The 21,345-nt window shown below is 41.5% G+C and overlaps 1 protein-coding gene across 1 annotated transcript in view; it reads right to left on the bottom strand.

Annotated features, from left to right (window-relative positions):
* The window catches only part of pcsk5b (proprotein convertase subtilisin/kexin type 5b), an 87,842-nt gene that overhangs the window by 53,226 nt on the left and 13,271 nt on the right, over positions 1-21,345 (bottom strand). Inside the window, 7 exon segments of the mRNA XM_063489127.1 lie at positions 2,519-2,619; positions 4,185-4,397; positions 7,479-7,651; positions 9,344-9,432; positions 14,934-15,010; positions 16,871-17,014; positions 19,670-19,822. Of these exon segments, the coding sequence (XP_063345197.1) occupies positions 2,519-2,619; positions 4,185-4,397; positions 7,479-7,651; positions 9,344-9,432; positions 14,934-15,010; positions 16,871-17,014; positions 19,670-19,822 (950 nt within the window).

Below are 21,345 nucleotides of genomic sequence, written 5' to 3'. Positions count from 1 at the left end.
GTCAGGCAGCTCATTCTCATTTCTTGTTCTTTCGTCAGTGAAGCCTTTCGTCTCCACGTTCACTCTCTCTAACGTTTCTCCATTTTAAGGACACAAAGACCGGGTAAACGAATGAACATTTGAAGGGCTTTAAAAAGCTTGCCGTGCTAAATCTAGCACTCACTGAAACATCTTAAACTTGGCAAAATCCACAGAGAACATCACATGGGGCAGTTTTCTGAAGTTTCCCATTCCAATCTTTGCTCATACCAACAAAGATTGCTTCAAAACGGAGATTGTAGTGAAGTCTAGCATAATGGCATCTTGATGTGTTTATCACAGAGTTTGCTCGCCCTCATTCACCAGATAAGAGCAGATATGATCAGTACGAGATAGACTTTTTCCTAAACCGTTTCCCCTTTTCGTCTTTCATCCTATCCTCTTTGAATAAATAGGCATGGAAGGAAAAAAAAAAGATTTTGGAGGAGTAAGAACACAGAGCATTGTGACTATAGTAAAGGCAGAGAAAGTACCACAGAGACGACGTGAATGCCAGCAAAAGAAAAAAGCAGGCAGACAAGAAACAGTGTGTGATAATCTTGTTGAGGAAACAGGCTTATGTGTCCAGCACTGCCTGGAAACGGAGAATATTTTCTACAGGGAGGATTTGGATTGGATTATCCAGGTTAAACGAAGTGACCTCAGCTAACTGAGCCGCTCAACATGTGATGATGGGCCTAATTCAGAGTCTCTGCACCTGCACTGTTTCCAATTCATGAATGTATCACAGACTGAGCCCCTCAACAGGTTTAAAGTGAGAACAGGCCAGCACAGAGCACCCAGGGCTTTGAGAAGACATGAACGCTTAACTGAAACCAACTGGGGGGAAAAAAAACAAACCTGTTTGTTCTTAATATCTGTCTCCTATTTTTCTCATCTCGCTTCTTCACATTGGCACTTTAGTCAAATCTAAAAAGAAAATTAAAAGTCCCCAGGAAAAATACGCCCAAAATGTCCTATCTGCTTGTTACAAATAGCTTAAAAATCCAGTAAATCTTTAGTGTTGACCTTATTCTGCCAAATTAATTTAGCTGGCACAGTTTGGGTCCACTTGACCTGTTATGGCTCGGTCACACTAGTAGAATAAGATTGGATGTAAGTGTGTGGTTGCAATCACTCTCACACAGGTCGACAAAGGTTTGCAAATAACTATTGTCTAATTTATTTTTTAACAAAAGAGTGCTAACGTGCTAACATGTTGAGTGTGTTGTCTGCTTCTAATTGTGGACTCAATTCAACCGGTTGCCAACTGCTTGTATTCTGTATATACTTGGATATAAAAAGCTGAAGGTTGCTGAGCACCTGTGTCATTCGGCAGTTAGCAGCTGCGTCACTATTTGTGGAGGAATTTCTAAATTTTTGCTTCACATCTGTGGGCTTTGAACTGGGCTCTGAATGTAAGTAGTTTATGTGAATGCCTGTGTATGCAGACACAAAGAGATGTTCACCTTATCATGGTTAAATCTCTATATTATTGCAAAAAGAAAAAAAATGCAGATAATGCGACACAAACTGACAGCAGACTGATTGTCTTATTGCCGTTTGGTCACCTTCACTATCACACACCAGCGTAGTCACAGACCTGTTCCCCATCTTCAAAGCAACCGTTTCAAAAGCAGCGAGATCCAAGTTTGCTGCACACTGTTGCAAAAATTTTGGTTGTGCTGCCATCTCACTGTTTTCCCTACTGTTAATGTAGCATTAGGGAGAGGTCATTACAAGGTCATTACAAATACAAAGTTGTTTACAGTGACAATGCCTCCATCAACAGGGCACGAGGGGGTGACCGAACACACCAGCTCTCCAGATTTAAACCTGAATGGGAGATTTTAAACCAATGTGTTTGGCAGCACTCTTCTAATGAGGGAATGTGCTCATCCATCCAGCAGAATCAATGCCAAGGTCTACTGGATTTTCTTTTAATTTGTCACATATCTGTGGATGTTCAAAGCAAATTTCTGACAGTCAAACAGGCTTTACAGCAGCTAACAAGCATCCTGTATTCATGCATTTTTTTCACCACAACGCACACTCACAAATATGCTGAGCTTAAAGTGCAGAAGCAGCAAATGTGAATGCATCACTGAACGGATGAAAGTTTATTGCACATTCAAAAACAAGCACGCGTTATTTTCTGGCCCACCGTCCAACAGTAAGTTTACACTTCACTAGATGTGCCACTTAAACTGAAAACAAGCAGATGATCTGTTATCCAGTATGACCTCATCTTGTAAAACTCTTTACAGCTTCACAAATGTGGACTGATAAAAAGAAAGACAGCATTTCCGTGTAATTAAATGCATCTGTCCTGCTGACTCTGACAATGAAAATCAATCAAAAAAAAGAAAGAAAAAAAAGAAGAGAGCAACTTCACGTGGTCCCTTTTACACACCAAAACAGGCCAGAGGACAAGAAGACATTAGAAGGTGAGCACAGGGCAAAGGGATGAAGTGAAAGGATGAGGTTAAGTGGATCTTACTTTGCCTCCAGGGCCAAAGCAATTATCGCGGCAGCCATGGGAGCCGAGGCTGACGTCCCTGTGTGACTGTCTGTACACCGATGCCTCAGGTCTGTTGTGATCTGTGGAAAGAGAAGTGAAGAGAGTCAGAGGCAACAAAGAGACAGGCGCAGGATGATGAATCAACATCAAAGATGATAAAAGAGAGGATGAGGAATCAGAAAGCCGTAAGCAAACAATGAAGGAAACCATGAGAAGGGCATTACAGAGGTGGAGGAAAGGAATCAACAATGACCGTACCGGGAAGACCAGAGGGAGAAAAAGACGGGAAGAGATTGAAGTCATGAGGATCAGCAGGATTTAGACACACCTGAAACTCTTTAAACTACCATTCCAGCTTTGATACGCTGCCTTTCTATAGATAACGCACACGCGCACACACACACACACACACACACACACACACTCAACACGCAAGCACACAAAATCACCAGATTCACAGGGAATAAGTTTAGTGTTAAAGAAGAAAGGAAAAACACTGTGTAAGAAGTATAAAGTAGCATAAAAACGTGTTATTAAAAAGCTGCATGTTCCCTTTGATTGTATGGACTTTAAGCAGCGAACTAGTCAGACAGCTTGACAGTCAGTTAGCCAAGGAAAGCCTGGCTAACTTCCAGTCTTAGCCCTCATCAAAGGACCTTTTCTGGACCGAAAAGTTTGGGGGATTATCTGAAGAGACACACACACATATACACGAGAACAGAATGTGGTTCAATAGTATTAGAGTCAACAGGGCAGTATGTGCCCAAGTAGATATGCTGACACTCATATATCAAATATATGAAGTTCTACTGTGAACAAAGAGTACACAGCCAGCGATAAATCATACACAGCATGCGTGTTCAGGGGTGTGTGTGTGTAGTAGCATCAGTATGAGGAATGCAACAAGACGCTGCCAGACAAGCCAACTCGAAGAGGCCAACAGGCACTGTTCATCCCAGCAGGTCAGCGGGACTGATGTGGTTGATCTGAGTTAAACAAGGCTACAAAACTGGACCTACAAGCACACACGAGGCCAGGTTCATGTCAGTTTTTATCATGCTGCATCATACCTCCATCCATCCATCATTTAACTCTGTTAAAGGGGCAGCATTAAAGGCAGAGAAGCCTAAACCTCTCTTTCCCCATCCACCTCCTTCAGCTCTGTTGGGAGAAACAGACGTGTTCCCAAACTAGCGAGAGAAATAATATCTGCAGCATGTCCTGGGCCCACCCTGGAGTCTCCTACCAGCAGGTCATGCCTGGAAATACTTCACCTGGGAGGTGCACAGGAGCCATACTGTATGCTTATTTGAAATTATACTATACTGGGTTTTCCTCCATCTATCCAGCCATCCATCACCACTCATCCATGGCAGCAGACTGAGCAAAAGAAAAGGGGAAGACCAAAGCATTCCCAGGCCAGTCAAGATACATAATCCCTCCAGCGTGCCCTGGGTCTACCCCAGTGCCTCCTCCTGGTAGGACATACCCAGAACACATCACCCAGGAGGCATCCTAGGCAGACGCATAAATCACCTAAACTGGATGATTTGGATGTGGACAAATAAATGTGTGGCGTTTGGTGCTTAACTGAAATCATCAGTCATCACCCATTGGTGCTTATTCTCCTTCACTCAGCACTTACAATCTTTCGGTCGTAGTTCTCCCCGCTGCTGTAAGTGGTGGTCAGTGTAGACGAGCACTCCTCCAGGTACCAGGGCTTGCGTCCGCTCTCAGCCGTGCTGGAGATGGAGATGGTGTAGATGGAATTGGTGTAGCCGTCACAGGAGCAGTGGTCTCTGCTGCGCCCGCCGTTTCCTGAAGCCCATACAAAGATGGAGCCGCGGCCCTTTCTCCCCTGACAGGAGAAGAAACAAGAGAAGGTTTTTATTAAAAGACTTCACATTGTCTTAGTACTTGGAGGCAGTTGCTGCCCGCTAGACTTTTGGCTTTATTTTAAAATGATCTTTTAATGTCTTTTAAAAATGAAAGCGATAGATTCTGGGCTTTATGTGCAGAAATTATTGCTTGAAGAAAAAAGAAAAAACAAATCTTTACCAGCAACAGCAAAAGAGCAGAAAAAGATCAGAGAGAAGCCAGACAGTTAAAGTCCTCAACGATCTTGTGGGTGTCTGGCAACAGAACTGATGTTATCTGATCCAAGTTTAGTAATCATAATGTTTTAACTGGCCAAATACTGTGGATGTGTGTGCCTGCCTCCCCCTAAAAAAAAAAAAAAAGATGTTGGCAATGCTTGGAGCCATGCTGTGTAAGTGAGGGTTTTTAGGATCTTGGACTGAGCGAGGTTCACTTCTGTCTTGTCACGTCACTGCAGCAGAGCATGCAGCATCGTTTACTGACTGACAGACGTTACTGGAAACTATTACGTTCGTTTTAAATTGCAATAATTGAGCTACAGGAAATTACATTAAAAAGATGCACGCTTTCCTGAACTGTACATTGCATTGTATCACCTCTGAAGTCTGACTACACTTCATTAGTAAAAACTATGAACTTCAATTTGTCAAATACTTTGTATGATTAAAAGGAATTGCATATCAACAGTAACTCAGGCTCTTCAATTCTCTTAATTCCACATTTTTTACCCTTCAACTCCAATTTTGTTGCTTCTTGTTACTTTTGTACGCACCATCTTTCCCCTCTACTCAACATTTCCATTTTGTTACATCCTAGAGAAAGATACTGTGTTTTGCTTAGTATTCTGTGGCTTTTCTTTGAAATTGCCATGTAAACATCAAAGCAGTCACATTATAATGTGAAAAGAAAGCACTGAACAAATACAGACGATAGATCACTGGCATTGCTTGGCAGAAAGGAAGTCTTCACGACTTCAAGACGGGAAGTTTTTTATGTGCATGTTTTCCAGATTTTAGGCCCTGGTTACATGGGCGTAGAGAGACCGCCTCAACCATCTGAAAACAACCGGTTATAAGTAAACTGCATTCTTCGACTGACTGGTCAGTGGGTGCTGGAGGTTGCTGCCAGTGGCTGTGAAATCAGCTCCCGAAGCCCGAGCCATGCAGGCAAGTCAGAGACCTGTCAGTTCCTCCCTCCCTGCCAACCACTGATCGCTAAAGCAAAGTATGCATCCACTGCAGCACCGTATACCTCTTTGTAACGAATTTTACTCAGCAACTGCTAGCAGCCATTCATCAGCCAGTAAGGGAATACATTTTTTCCCCCCCTATGTGACCAGAGGTTGCCACAGGACATAAACCTAACACAAACCGAAAATACAAATCTTGGTGTTCAGAACATTTAAAAAAAAAAACAAACAAACAAAAAAAATCCCAGTCGTATTCAGAAAATCTTCCTAATGGAGAGCCCATTTTAAGGGTGAGCCTCACACTCACATTAACACAATTTTGCCTCAGTTTTTTCTTTTACCATTTCAGTTAGAAAGTGTACTTCCACATTTGTTCAAACTAATTTTGATCTACACCGCGAACCCAGCGGAGACACGCTGAGGATGTCACAGTCAAAGTTCACCCAGGAGTCAGCAGAAGAGATCTCTGACAAACACACAGGTGCTAAAATTCACAACGTTTGTCAAGGCACACTCGCACAATAAGCGCATTCACTCACACACACAGACACACACAGACATAGAGCCGGGAATAAAAGGTAGAATGGAGTTCTTCAAAAGGGGGCTTCTGTCAGGCAGCGATAAGCGAGCGAAGCCCCTCTGTGAAGGGAGGGTATCAGACAGGAGCAAATGCTGACAGATGAGAGGGACGGAGAGCGCTTTGAAGAGCAGTTATGAAAAGAAAGAAGGGGACAAAGAATAAGAGAGGACGATGAAGGAGAGGAGAGAGGTAATACACGGGACAAACAGCATTCATAAGCAGCTGAGAAAAATAAAAAAGCAATACCTCCACAAATAACCTTGATTAAAAGTTCTATTCATTAAAAATAATAACTGATCGAGTCAAATTAAAACAGCACTTCAGAAAACTATTGAAAAAAAAAATCTGCAAATGTGTTAATGGGATTTCCCTCTTACAAAATATACACAGGCAGTCTAATTAACACCTAAAACAACAATTCCCATTCAAACAATCGCATTTAAACTGGGACAAGCCAGGGTATCTCCCCACAGCTGTCAGTGTTATTTCTAACACCTTGGCTCTCTGTGATAAACTGCCACTTCAAGATATGCACAAGTACTTGTTACACTCACAAACATGCCATTTCCACTCAGGCTCAAACGGTTGGTGAGCATGCAAGGACACACGTGCCCTACCCATACCAGTGGGACAGATATCCCCCTCACCTCACCTCATGTTAAAGGCCAGCCTGCCTGTTCTTCTAACACTCACAGCCTGTTCCATCACTCTTTTCCTTCTCTCCCTTCCTGTTTTGCGACACAAGTCTTTCGTTCTCATCTTCTAGAGTCAAGTCTGAAAATTTAAAGGTCCATATAACCGCTGACCAGCCCCACCGATTCCCCTCCCTCCCTGGATCACCCCTCAAAAGGTCAACATCTGCTTGCCCAGAATGGAAACAGCCATCTAAAGTAAACTTTTAATGTTAATGAGCACATTTGTGAGACATAACCAGTAAATGACTTCACCCCACTTAACCTCTGATATTGCTTTTTCACTCCACTCAGCCAACATCACAACACCAGCTTGCAGTTATGCAAAACAGGCTATGAATATGTAAATGAATATATGCTAATAGAGCAGAGCTGCTCTCTAATGTCCGGAGGAGCTTCACAGGTAGAGATAGCCTGAGAGCAGCTTGGACTACAATTATATTAGCGTGAAATGCACATCTGCTTTGAGTGTGTCTTTGTGTGTGTGTTTACATCTTTTCTTGCCACATGAATACTAATGCCAAAGTCCTGTTTAAACAATGAATCACATGTTTACTTGTTTCTACATGTATACGAGAGTCCATGTGTACGTGTACCCACCGTGCGGATGCCATTCTCAAAGGCCTGCCTGGCCAGAGTTGCTGGTCCATCCACGGTCTTTCCGTCATCATCGGGTCCCCAGCTGGCACTATAGATGTCGATGTGCTGTGGGTTCAAGCTAAGAGATCTGGCCTCCACCATGTCCGTTACATCTCCATCCAGCATTCGCACACCTGATGCATAAACACAGAAATAAAGCATGCATTTGATCAAGTTAGATCAATAGCTTAAGAATCTACAGAATAAGCTATAATAATAATAATAAGAAGAAAAAATAAAAAGTAAAAAGTTTGTAAAACCTCTAAAATTTCAAGCATCTATGGAATTACTGCTCATAACACGTAGCCTGATTCTCTTTCAACAGACAACTGGTGAAAAAACAAAACTAATAACAGAAAAATAGCTGAACCTTCATTCAACACACCGATTACCGTAGTTTTCGGGTCATAAGACGCGACTTTTTTCCCACACTGTGAACACTGCGGCTTATACTGACGTGCGGCTAATGCATTTTTTTTTTTTTCATGTGGCCAAAAACATTTTGCCTGGTAACAGTAAGACCAATAAAATTGATAAGTAGTATATATACGGTATATATTTTTACCGGTTGTTAAGAGACGTTGTAATGTTGTGTGTGCACTGTTCCGTAAAAAAAACATAAGCAACATAATTTGTGTGTTACCGATACGTACGTATACTTAAAGGTAGCCGTGTTACAGGCGCTGTTCGAGGTAAAAAAAAAAAAAAAAGCATTTGCAGTATGTATTTTTGTATGTTACCATAACGTTTATGTTACCATGTTTATGTTACCTTACGGATTAAATTAAACGTTAAAAATCCTCACGTATAATATTTCTGTGTAAATATCTCATATTACAAGTGAAACACATACGGCTTAAAATCTGGTGCGGCCTGTACAAGTACAAAATTGATTTTCTTTCTAAAATTAGAGCATGCAGCTTTTAATCAGGTGCGCTCTGTAGTCCGGGATTTACGGTAATTACAGTTCAGGCTCTCAATCTGATGTGAACTCGAGTTAAATCCTCTTTCAGCAACATCCTCCATGAAATAATTATTGGGGCTGCTTCTTTATACAACTTTGAATTCTTTATTCCCTCAGTGATTTTTAAGGCATCCAAGAGATTAAATGCAAAGCAGCCCAAAACAATGATGCTCCCTCCACCATGCTTCACTGTGCGTTTGGTGTGCACAGTCAAAAGCTGAATAGGTCAAAGTTTTCTGGAACATCCAGTTTAAAAACAAGACATGATTCAGTGTTTTTATTTTTATTTTTAAGAGCAGCTGACTCGAAATGGCTTATATGGTATTAGCATAGAGGTGTTAAATAAGGCATTTTGAGCACAACGATTCATGTGTCACTAGTTGGTCATACTGTGTTCATCTATAATTGTAACTTGAAGGAAGATGTTTTTTTTAATGCAACATTAAAAATATTCGAAAATGTCATTAATAACATTTTTAAAGAATTAGGAGAAACACATATGTACAGCACATTTGTGCTACGATGTCCTTTGATGTCTAATGACATTTCAGTTGTCGGGTTTATGATGAATATAAACAGAAGCAGGTAACCTGTCGGTGAGATTATGATGTGCATGAGATATTAAAAAACCCTAACGTTTAGGGTGAGCCAGTAACTCTGCATAGGTTAATGACATTCACAAAAGCAGTGAGACCAGAGGAGACAAAGTTCAGCAGTGGCAGTTCTCTTCAGCATCCTTTGAAATGCATTAGAGGTTCTTAACTCTTAATCACACTAATAAATCCTTATGACGTAGGTCTCTGCTGAAAGAGATGTCATGTCAAACATTGTTGATAAAGTGCAAATATAACACATCGCTCACCTCCTATTCTGGCATTGTAGGCAATTCCCACAATGCAGTGGGAGTTGTTTGCAGCTGCAGCAACTTCACCCGCACACCGTGTGCCGTGTCTGGGGAAAGAGTGGGAATGAAGAGCTTATTACAAAAATCTAAACACACATACACACACACACACTCTCACAGATCATGTAACTGAGCTGGAGAATGTCCCAGATGAGTAAATATATACACAAGCAGGATCACACACGCAAACCACCACATAAACATGCTGCATCTGAAGGGGAATCAACAGACGTGTAACCGCGCTTTTTCATGAACAAATATGTACATTTCTGCTGAAGTAATCATAAACTATACGCTTGAAGTGTACAAATGTAAGAAATGCTACAAATATTTCTGCATTTCTTGTTTTTTCTTTTCCCTGACAGAGGATGAAAGAGTAGGTACTTCATCATTTGTAATACTATCAGGACAAATGTTTGGAGTAGTCAATGCCAATGCTCCCCAAATGCATGCACGCACACACAGGTCCTTTTGTGATATTTTCTGAGCACAGCATGCAAGTAATGTGCTCCCTACGAGCACACAGGAAATAAATGAAAAAAAAAATCTAGTATGTTAGAGTGCTCACACTTCCTTTTACAGTTAAAAATACACACATGTACACACAAAAACACACAGACACACACCAGGGTAACATTCCACCAGTAACTGCAGTGGTGACAATCGGCCCAGGTCAGGGACCAGCGTAAACAAACATGGCATGTTTGCGTCCGCCGCCTGCTCAAAAACACCACTTTCTGGATCGACACAAACACACTCACACACGCATTCACCTCCTGCAGAGAACATCTGCATCATCCCGCCTCCCCCTTGTCCCGGAAACAGCTCTGACCGTTGCCACGGAAACCCAGCATCTAGCTATCATGAACACCCACCGACCCCAGGGGAGTCAGAGCAAAGTTTGCTCCACAGTTACATGATAGACTCAAATTATCTGTAATCACTGTCCTCACTTAACTAAGGTGCTGTGTTTCTGCTACTATTAATCTAAATAAATTAAAAAAAGAAATACTTATAAGCAGAAAATCTATATTGCTTCAACATCAAAGGTTTCCAAACTTTTGGGGTCACAGTTTTCTCCCCACTGGGGGGCCACTTTCCCAATTTACAACCTCATAAACCTAACACTGGTAGGGCGAATGCCTATTTTCACATTAGAAGCGACTGGAGCCATTTCAATTTTAAATGTTTTCAGACTAAACACTTCAGATGTATGCGCTGTGATGTGTTGCAATGATGTCAGAGTTTCTGCTCGTACAAAGACAACATGGGTGAGAGTAAAGAACACATTATGCTGGCTTTGTTGCTGTAAATGGTTCCAATTTGCAGATTTGCACTTGAAAACAGAGCGCAACCCTTTACAGCAAATTATTTTGGGGACCCCTTTGCCAATAGTCATAGTAATGCTCAAATTTTAAGCATTATGTTTTACATGATAGGCTGTTTATCAAACCATTACCACTTGACAAAGCAACTTTAACATGACCTTTGTGTCATGCACTGGATCTTTTGATTTATGCTCAATTTAATCCAGCCTAGATATTAAATGCATATGCCATTTGTAAAGGTCTGGTAACCTTCAGATACTGGATGGCCTCAGAGGCCTACAGAAAAGTTAACACAAATGCAGCTGTGAGGGTTAAAGTATAACACATCAAATAGCTGCACATCAGTGATAGGCCCCTTTATCAAAGTTAATGAGCCAAGCTGCTGGCTCCTTTTTTCAAAATGCTTCAACAGTCCCCCACTCAGTTCACTTCACTCCAGTAATCCATAAAATCGTCTGTGTGGCCGTCTCTCCAGTCTTTGTTTGCCTGTATTTTCCATTTTTTGCACATCTGTGTCACAGCCACTCAGGGTCTCTTAGTTCACCCAGAACTATGCATTTGTGCAATGAATGACACTAAATGGGGCTGTTTCAAAAGAAGACAGTTTTAACTTTTTAACTTTGTAAAATTTTTTAAAAGGGTAAAGCCATCAGATTTTGTTTTTGTTGCTTTTGGCCCCAGTGCAAAGTATTCTTGTTGGTTCTTTATGAATTAGGCTCGATATAATCTCTAATTTTTTTGTTTTTTATTTTTCTTGGGATTGTTTAACCCCAGTCAATCTGAATATTATTACTAAATCTTACATTTTCAAGTCACTTTATCAAACAGAGTCGTACTGTTGTATAAATAGTGGTAACATCAAAGCCAGCAAATGGGGATCCTAAAAACCTATGATCCTAATTGTAGGTTAATGAATAGGTTAAACAGAAAGAAAAATATTGTACTATAAAATTGTACCTCCTTAACCTAATCTACAGTGTGTAAAATCTCACCACTCGATGTCAATACACTTACAGATTGTAATCAACTTAGAACTGTTTTCTTACCCCTCCCAATTCCAGTGTGTAATCCCACCTATGGTGGGACCACAGTAGGACAAACAACTCCGGCCACCATCTGTAGTGAGTGTAAGCTGTCAGTCTGCTTTTTACCTCAGCCATCAATATGTGCTCATGTTCAATTACTCAAAAAGCCTGCAAAATTAATTTGTGAAATTAGTCTGAAACAACTCGATAAGTCCGTGAATCTCTCTTCCATCTGATGACAGCAATGCTAAGGTTAGTTGTTGTCGATTTCCAAACTTTTTTGTCGGTACATGCAGCTGTTTTTGCTGCTGTTAGCCACCTTTTTTTTTTTTTTTTTTAAGTTAACCCAACATTGCTAGACTCACAGACACTTAGCTGGAGTTACGTTGGCTTATAACCAGCTGCTGTTATTGATTAGTGGCTTTTGTGAGCCATCTTGAGATTGTGAGGGACGCATGTCTAATGTACTGACAACAAATAATTGCAACAATATCTGGAATAAATAAGCATTTTTAATGCAGGTTTTTGTGTATCATAGAGCTCTGACTTTAGTACAGTAGGTGAGGCTTGAAGATAATGGAGAGGATAAAATTTTATTATTGGATTGTCTCTTTGCGCTTTTGCTTTTTTGGTGAGGTGGACCCTTTCTCAGATGATAAAACATGTGTATGACCCTTTATATCTCGAGTCTGAAGGTCAGACACTAATTAAGTTTTGCCGGGAAGCCCCACGTGCACCTACAGTTTCTCTTCTCCTCCCAATTTGGCATTCTCAGCCACTGTATTCAAGATGAAGGGGCAACATGGTGGCTTCCCCAAACTGACGCCCATTCCTATGTATTTTTCATGGATTAATTCTAAGTTTATGAGAATGCATCAGTTTGTTGGAAGACGTAATTTCACACTAAGTAATCAAAAATTTACAGACTGCACCTTTAAGAGCATCTTGGCTGACGTGATTTTGATATTTTTTTCCCCCCATTTTTGTCAAATTATTTTTCAATAACCTGTGGGTAATATGCACGTTCACTGTTAAATAAATAAATGATACAAAGACGTTACTTCAGAGAGCTGTAAAGGAGACTAATATAGTGATAATGCAGTTGTTTATCCCCTCCTGCTTGCTGCTTGTACACATAGACATAAATCCACAAGCATGTAACTGCTGACAACAATCTGCATTTTGTTTCCAGATGTAGTTAAATTTAGCTTATCCCTTTACATAGCTAACAGATTACGTGCCTCATGTATTCAGATAAAATTATCTGCAGAAAATCATCATATAGAGAATGATAAACTCAAAAAACAAAAATAAACCAGATTTCTGTTCCACATGCATCACAGTCAAATATAAATTTAAACCAAAACAGAAACCAGCTCGTTAAGCTGCATCGTGGCCCTCGTGTCTCTTTAAGACAACGTATTACCAGCAGGGACTGAGCCATTGCCACGGAACTTGAGCTGCTGTGCCAAATACACATACACACACACCCAAAAATCACTCACTGAGCCAAACTGGCACAAGACAAGTGCACAGGCAAGCGAGTCCCCCCCCCACACACACACACGCGCACGCACACACTCTTCCAAACAGAAAAACCACAACCCACCCACAAATGTCACAATCAAATACGCTAATCCCAAAAAGTTGATTCTGTTCATCTGGACGTGGCGTTTTCAGGGGAAGAAACGTTTCATCACTCATCCAAATTACTTCTTCATTCTCAGCTGACTGCAGGTTTCCCCGACCTTATAAACAGTATATTTGCATAATGACTGAATCTAGCACCACTGAATGAACAATGGGCTCTGAGGTAAGTTTCTGAATCATTAATATGCAAACTGTCATGACCATTGATCAACAACCACTGATCAAAGCTCATTGATCATTGATCAGTGCCCATGAGTACCGTTCACAGAGAGTTGGGGAATGGCTGCAATCACAGCATTGTAATAGGGCGAAAGATGTACCCTTAGGCCCCCTCCTCGATTCAGAGATGGTCTTTCCCTCTTCACATAAATGGCCTCTGACTCCCCGCTCAAACCACCATTCCTCCCTGTTCAGGATGCGTACATCCTTATCATTGAAAGAGTGTCCACTGGCCTGTAGGTGTTAATAGACTGCCGAGTCCTAGCCTGATGAGTTAGCTCTTCTGTGTTGAGCCATCTGCTTCATCAGAGGTTGTTTGGTTTCCCCAATACACCACACTACTCTGTTTGTGTCGGGGGACCAGATCCTTGATGCGGACAAATTTTGCGGATATGCGGTGTTTAGAGAAAATGTTTCTCGACAGTCCCGATACTCCTGACACATATGGGATCACCAAGGGTTTTTGCCTAGGCAACAGTTGTCCTTCTTCTCTCCTGGATCGGCTGGAGAGAAGAAAGAAAGCTTTCTTTAGGTGCCTTCCCAGCTTTGACAAATGTCCAGCTGGGATAACAGCATTTACTCAGGGCCTTCTTGATGTGATGTTCTTCTGCTTCGCTGGCCGCTATATCTGTAGGGCTGGTGTTCGCTCTGTATTGTAGCGTCCTGAGGACACCCAGTTTGTGCTCCAGTGATGAGTCAAACCTTAAATACTGATCCATATGCGTAGGTTTATGGTACACAGCAACATTTAAATGTCCCCCATTACTGATGGAAATCTCACAGCTAAGAAGGCTAAACTGTCATTTTTCACATCCTCCCTGGTGAACTTAATGCGATCAGTGGTTGTTGATCAACGGTCATGACAACTTGCATATTAATGACGCAGAAACTGACCTCACAGCCCATTGTTCGTCAGAGGTGCTAGTTTTAGTCATTATGCTAATGTACCTTTTATAAGACTAAGAGGAAACTGCAGTCAGCTGAGACTGAAGAAGTCACTTGGATGAGTGACGTTTCTCCCACTGAAAAAGCGAACAGAATCAACTTTTCGGGATTTCCTTACCTGACTGATTGAGCATGCATCAAGAAAAATATGCTAATATAACTCACTGCACCACAACAAAGTCAGGACTCAGCAAATACAAACATATTGAAGCATAGAGCTTGTTGTAGAAATCAATGAAGGGAAAAAAATTATCCTGAAGAGCTTTTGGCAAAAACAAAACAGTGAAGCCACATGCTTATTTTCTAAAACCCTGTTACAGTTAAAATTAAATTTCTTGCTCTCTCTGTTATGGGGTAGATTTCCTTATTTATTTTCCTTACTTGTTCTCGTTGGTCGCATCATATCGAGGCATGGGATCCACATCGTTGCTGTTGACATCATAGCTTGCCTGAGGGTCCTGGAGGAGACATGGAGGTCAACACAAGTATAACAAAACATCATAACGATGGCTGTAACACACACACACACACAATGGGGAAATATCAAGCAAACAAGTGAATTCATTAGTAGAGCAGGTCCAACACTCTCTGTGAGTGTGTGTGTATAACGGGCTTGTAGATCGCCAAAAAGCTTCTCTAACCCAATCGAAGAGTTCACATCAACACACTCACAACAGTTTTGTAAATCGAATGCAATCAGAGCTAACGCAATCTGCGGCACCACTCGCCCTTCGGCATAAACAAATCTAAGCATTAAGAGTAGCTAATAACAGCCGCGCAAAGAGGGTGTGAATCATTTCATCTGCGCAGCTGATTGATGGCTTTACCTGCTGCCTCAGGCCAACAAGTTAGTTCAACTATCAGTTCTCGGTCGTAGGTAGACATACCTCAGCACGCACACACACTAAAGTATGAGCCCACAGAGAGATAAACATGTACACACAGCATAACTGCACATCTCCAGGTTTAAGGAAGTTTTTCTCTGGAATTTAATTGCAGACACATGATAGGCTGATGATCCAAATGGCAGCAAATATCACTACCTAGTTCATCACATGACTGCTGTCTTCTGGAACACGACTTGGTTACAAGTCGTGTTACAAGTAAAGAGAAACAGTCTGATTACAAAGCAGAATTTTTATTATTAAAATCACAATTATAATCGTCAGATTTTTTTTTTCCTCCACATTTACATTACTAGAAAAAGTTGCATTTGCTGCGGAAATGCAGTGTGAATTCTGTGTAGTGGAATCTAAAAACAGCAGAAGAAGGAGAACTATCTGCTGAAAACACTGTGTAGAAGCTCAACTCTTTGCTGAAAACTGCTGTATTTGAAAAGGTACACTGAACAGTGTCAATAGAGCGTACATGCAAGCGGGGAAGATGTGCGGCAACCGCCACAGGTAGGATTCGAACCTTTGCCACCGGATCTCACGGCAGCTGCTCATCCCACTGAGCCAAGCCAGTTCTGGTCACAAAGAAAGATATGATGAGAGACAAAATGTGCACTGTGCAGAAGAAGCTGAATTGTGCTGAAAAGAGTGGAAAATCTAAACTTTCTGCTGAAAAAAGCTGAAAAAGAGGTGAAGAAACTGAAAAGAGGTAAAGAAGCTGTAGTTTCTGCTGAAAACAGCTGAAGAATCTGGAATTTGTGCTGAAAAGAGGTGAAAAAACTGAAAATTCTGCTGAAAAGGGGTGAAGAAGCTGAAATTTGTGTTGAAAAGAGTTAAAAAGGTTGAACTTTTAACTGAAAAATTATTGCCATAAGCGGGATTCGAACCCAGACCTCCCGCTCTGAGAATGGCTGCTCATCTCACCGAGCCAAAACACAGCTCACCCCAGCAAGCAATATCAGTGACCACACTTGTCATGTGGTCCCAGTCATCTGAATGGGACAAAATATGGCATAAAAAGCTTAATATTTCAAAAAGTATAAAAGTTATGAGCACCAAAAGATATAGCAGTCATTAGCAGAAAGAGCAGAACAGGTTAAAATTTGAATGGTGAAAATCGGATGAAAACTGAGGGAGTAGTTAAGCGGAAACGGAGCAACTAGAATAATAAAGGATAAAGAATAAAGAGAAACAGGATCACAATAGTGTGGCACTGCGTTGCTATGTATTAATCAGTGCATTGTGTTGTATATGTGACTTGTTAATCCTGAATGAGGCAGACCCATAGCCATTCATGCAAACACATGCAGGGGCACTTACATTTGAACTCATACACTTCCTCACTTGTCACACACCGACTCAAAGCCAATATGCGCACACACTGCCACTCATAGCCGCCCTACACGCGCATACATACACACTCACGTAGTTCTGATAGAGGTCTGGGTGGTTCCTCTCGATCCCGTCATCTAATATGGTCACCACCACGTCTTTACCCGTGTAGCCCCTCTTCCACGCTCCCATGATGTTCATATCCGACTGGCAATTATGGACATCATCGTTGCAGTGCTGCAGAGATGGAAGCAGATGGTGAGAAGAGAGCAGGTGGGGATAAACATGAGGTGGGAGTTTAGGAACTCCGTCATGTTCTTGCAGATGTTCAGCTAGGAGTTACAAGTTACGAGCATACCCATGTCACTTTCTTTCAACTTGGAGCAAGCAGGAGAGTTATGGTTTTATTTAGAGGGGAACGATTTCACTTCAACAACTCCAATCGAGTTAAAGCCCAGCGTTTTTGAAAAATACCTCACACAGTGCGTTTCAACCATTAGAAACAGACTCAAACTGCAACTACACACTGATCACCAACCAGTCATTACTTGCTGCCATTCAAGACCTGCATGATGTCATTGGGAATGGGGTGCCAAGAATAGGGATGGGAATCCAGAACCAGTTCCAACTGAGAACCTTTTCCAAATTGTCCAAATCACCGGAATCATCTGCCTCCAGGCTTACTAATTCCCTTTGTCAATGCTGGCATGCTTTCTGACAGTGGAAAAGAAAAAAAAACAATGACGTCAACCTCATGACAGAGAGGAGCTTCTGCACACCTGAAAGTTGAGTCTTTTTTTGTTCCGTTTCAAAACTGTGTTTAAACTCAAAGATAAACAGTTTTGCTCATGGCGAATACCTGTGTGGGCCTATTTTTTCCCCACCCAGAGAAAGCCGGTCAAAGGTAGGACGTTAGTCCTTTTGTTAGCTATGATGTCAACTGCATCCTTGCTCTTTAAGCAAGCCCACTAAGGAGGTAATATCCCAAAACCTGGCATTACTTCACTGCACAAAACTAGAGCAAAAACATAATTCAATCTCTCTCTCATATAGATATATAGATATAGATAGATATATCTATATCTATCGATATATAGATAGATATATTTATATTGAGAGAGAGAGAGAGAGAGAGAGAGAGAACGTGTCAGTTTTTCCTACAATAACACAGTTATTGTCCTGCAATAAGTCTCTAATTCCAATCCTAAACTATTATCCTGGATCACAATGTGTGACTGGCAGATAATTTGGAATTCCAGCAACCAAAGACATCCATCCAACCAATTCTTAAACCTTTATCCAATTCAAGGCTGCAGGCACGACACGAGGCTAAACGGGAGCACAGGTCCCCAGCCCATTATAGGGCTAACACAGAGAGACAGACAATAACTCACATCCACACCTGCAGCCAATTTAAAATCACCAATTAAGCTAACATGCATCATCTGTGGATTGTAGAATGCAATCAGAGCTACACCACTGAAAGCTGCGTGCTGTCTGCAAATAAAGACAACACCACCTAGTTCACAAATATTCACCAATCTCTCCCAAACTGACAGCGGCAGATCGATAACATGAGCAGATGTGCCTCTACTTTCACACACTCTGCTTCCACTGGAGCGCGACAAATCAGGAGGCAGGCGTCAGATATCGTTTCATCTAGCACAGACGGGATTCTTTTTAGTCCCATCTCCCACACCGTCTTCATTAAAAACAGCTACATGGTCACTGTTGCCGAGTGTAACCCTGGCATTTCAATACTGTTCACAGCAAATCTTATTCAGAGGCATGTGTCACAAGCTATAGTTTATTTTCTAAAGGTTAAAGTGACATTTAGATGTGTAATGTTTAACCCTAAATTACTCCTTCACACACTTTATTTGTCGATTAGAAGCACTTTGCTCACACAGCTCAATAAAATTCTAGTTATTTCAAACAATTAATGGCGTAATATTGCACTGCACTTGGATTAAATACAAACTATACAACTGGACAGAACTATCAGGCTGTGTAAGGTCACTTTGATGGGAATGACCAGAGGAAGCTTGTTTTCCATCCTAGGTTCAAAACACACATGAAGTTCTGAAAGTCTGAAAAATATATAAAACCTCGGGTCAAAGTATCGGCAGTTATCTACACTGAGTTAACAATTGACAGAGCTGGGAACACTCGACCACACACACAAACATATAACTAAGGAGCAATGATCTCAAGGTGTATGCAAACAGGAGTGATAAGCCAGCAAAAAAAAAAGTATCCCCCCCCCCCACAGAGACACGTACGCGCCTCTGTGTGGGCATTCCAGTGACAAATGCTTACAAATAAACAAAGAACCTTGACCCTCAATTTCCTTGTTCCAATTAGAGTTCAGATAAAAGCTAAATTTCATCATTAATGCCAGGATTTTCAAGGCACAGGTTGGAATGGTGAAGCAGAAGCCAAAATGTACAATGTTCCCTTATTTGAGAGCAATCGTTCCCTAATAGTTGTCATCAAAGCCCCATTATATTTTTGTAAAAGCAATCCCTTTTTTAAAAATTAAAAAATACCCATTATAAATCTGCTCATTTTTCTGAAACATCTTTGTGGGGATGCATAAGCATTTCTCTATAGGGGAAAAAAATTCCTATATCAACTCTTCATTCTTATAAGACACAAACAAAGACACACACGCACACACAAATCCCTCAGCTCAACTGCAGTAATCAGGACAATGCCATGACCTAACCTGACCTTGACCCACAAACTGGATAAATGTGGGCAAAGAACAGCATGCAATCCTCCGAGCAGACTAGATGCGTGCTGCATACACTGAGTTCATGGGCCCTTGTTATATTCTTCTGTCTGGTGTAAACAGAGAGGAAGCCTGGAATAAGTATACACTGGACTTACAATATACCACATACTGTTCCACTTGGCGTCATTATAGAATATGTTGTTTTGGGCTGGGCTGCTGTGGGCGGGGCTTGACAGCGAAAGGAGCGGGGCCTGTTTGAAATCCCTCTTGATCCTCCTTTTCACCACCTGCTGCTGTATCCACTCCACCTGAAACACACAAACAGAGACAGGGGATAGAAGAAACTGAGAAGGCTTACAATAATAACAGGGGAGCAGAATCACTTCGGAGATGACACAACCAGTATACAGGTGAAGTCCCAATGAACTGAATACTAAAGGTGAGACAACATTTTAGGAGGATTTAAAAAAGAAAAAGTGCAAATACAATGTCTATGTTTGCTCTTATTTGCCTTATATGATGAACACGCAGAGGGAAAACAAAGAAACCACCTACAGAGACTAAACTACATTATACTGTTGTACCCAACCGAGCAAGACAGAAACAAATCTACTGAGTCTAGATTGCTTTTTTCCTCTTTACTCTAGAAAGAGGCGCTGCTTAAGGGGGTGTTTTTCGTTTGGTGCTCAGCCTTAAAGTTGTTTCATCCCAATGGACTGCCTATAAATAAGCGTAACAAGGTTTTATGTGCTGTCTCCTCTTCTAAAAGTGGTAAAAGGTGAACAAATGAAGACTGCTGAAGTAAAACAAGCCAGTACAAGCCAGTACAAGCCCCCCCCCCCCCCCCCCCCCCAAAAAAAAAAAGCAAACTATACTATGTGGAAGACTCGCAAAGTCATGATTTATTTTTAAAGAGAGATTTTAACCATGTCAGTGTTACTGTGGGCTCATCAGTTCGCTTCTCCTTTACGGAAAAAAAATAATGTTTTTTTTAAAAAAAAGACATTTGATCCACACATATACACTAAAGGCTGTAAGGCCTCACAGGTAACATCAATCTCTCAAATGTTATGGGCTCGCTTCGAGGCGCAGAGGCATTCCTTGGCAGGAGCCTCGTTCAGACTTTGAGGCGGAATTTTCCAATTTCAAAATCAGCACTGCCTGGATCCGAACAAGACGGCTGGACCAACTCGCACCGCCCCGGTCAGCTCCTCTTAAAAACCCGCAAACCTTGTGTTTAGTCTAGAAGACTTCATCTGTCTGAGAAGGTCCGATCAGACGTTTACGCGGACCCAGCGATGTTAACACAGAATCTGAAATATTAGCAGGTATGCGACTGGCACAACACAGAGCAGTTCTTTCTGAGACGTAAACATTTGTGTGATAAATGATCCAGGGATTCTCCGGCACCGAGTTTGCACCTAAACACGATTGTGCAACAGTTTATGGGGACGGGGGAACGATGCACATTGGCATGAAATGTCAAGGTAGTTCTTCTTTATACAGCGTTTTCAAAAGTGTGTAATTCTTCTGAGATGCTCGCCACACCAGCTTCCGTTTCTAGCTGTATAGACGATGTATAGACAGCGGATAATCAATAGAATAATTTTCACACCGCAAGTGTTTTTGTTTTGCCGCTCAGCCCCAACAGTCCCAGAAATCTGAGGTTTTATTGAGCTATGTCCGACTGTAAAAGACAAAGCATTTCTCCACATCAATAGAGCTCCAGCAGACAGGAGGAGGAGGAAGAGGAGGAGTAGAGAGAGAGAGAAGAAGAGAATAGCTGACATAATGACTGCAGAGTGATTATCTGGTCTCATGCACTGAAACA

Source organism: Pelmatolapia mariae, linkage group LG12 (assembly GCF_036321145.2).
Source record: "Pelmatolapia mariae isolate MD_Pm_ZW linkage group LG12, Pm_UMD_F_2, whole genome shotgun sequence".
Lineage (NCBI taxonomy): Eukaryota > Metazoa > Chordata > Actinopteri > Cichliformes > Cichlidae > Pelmatolapia > Pelmatolapia mariae.
Note: the sequence above shows the minus strand (reverse complement) of the source record. Positions and strands in the feature narration are given on the sequence as shown.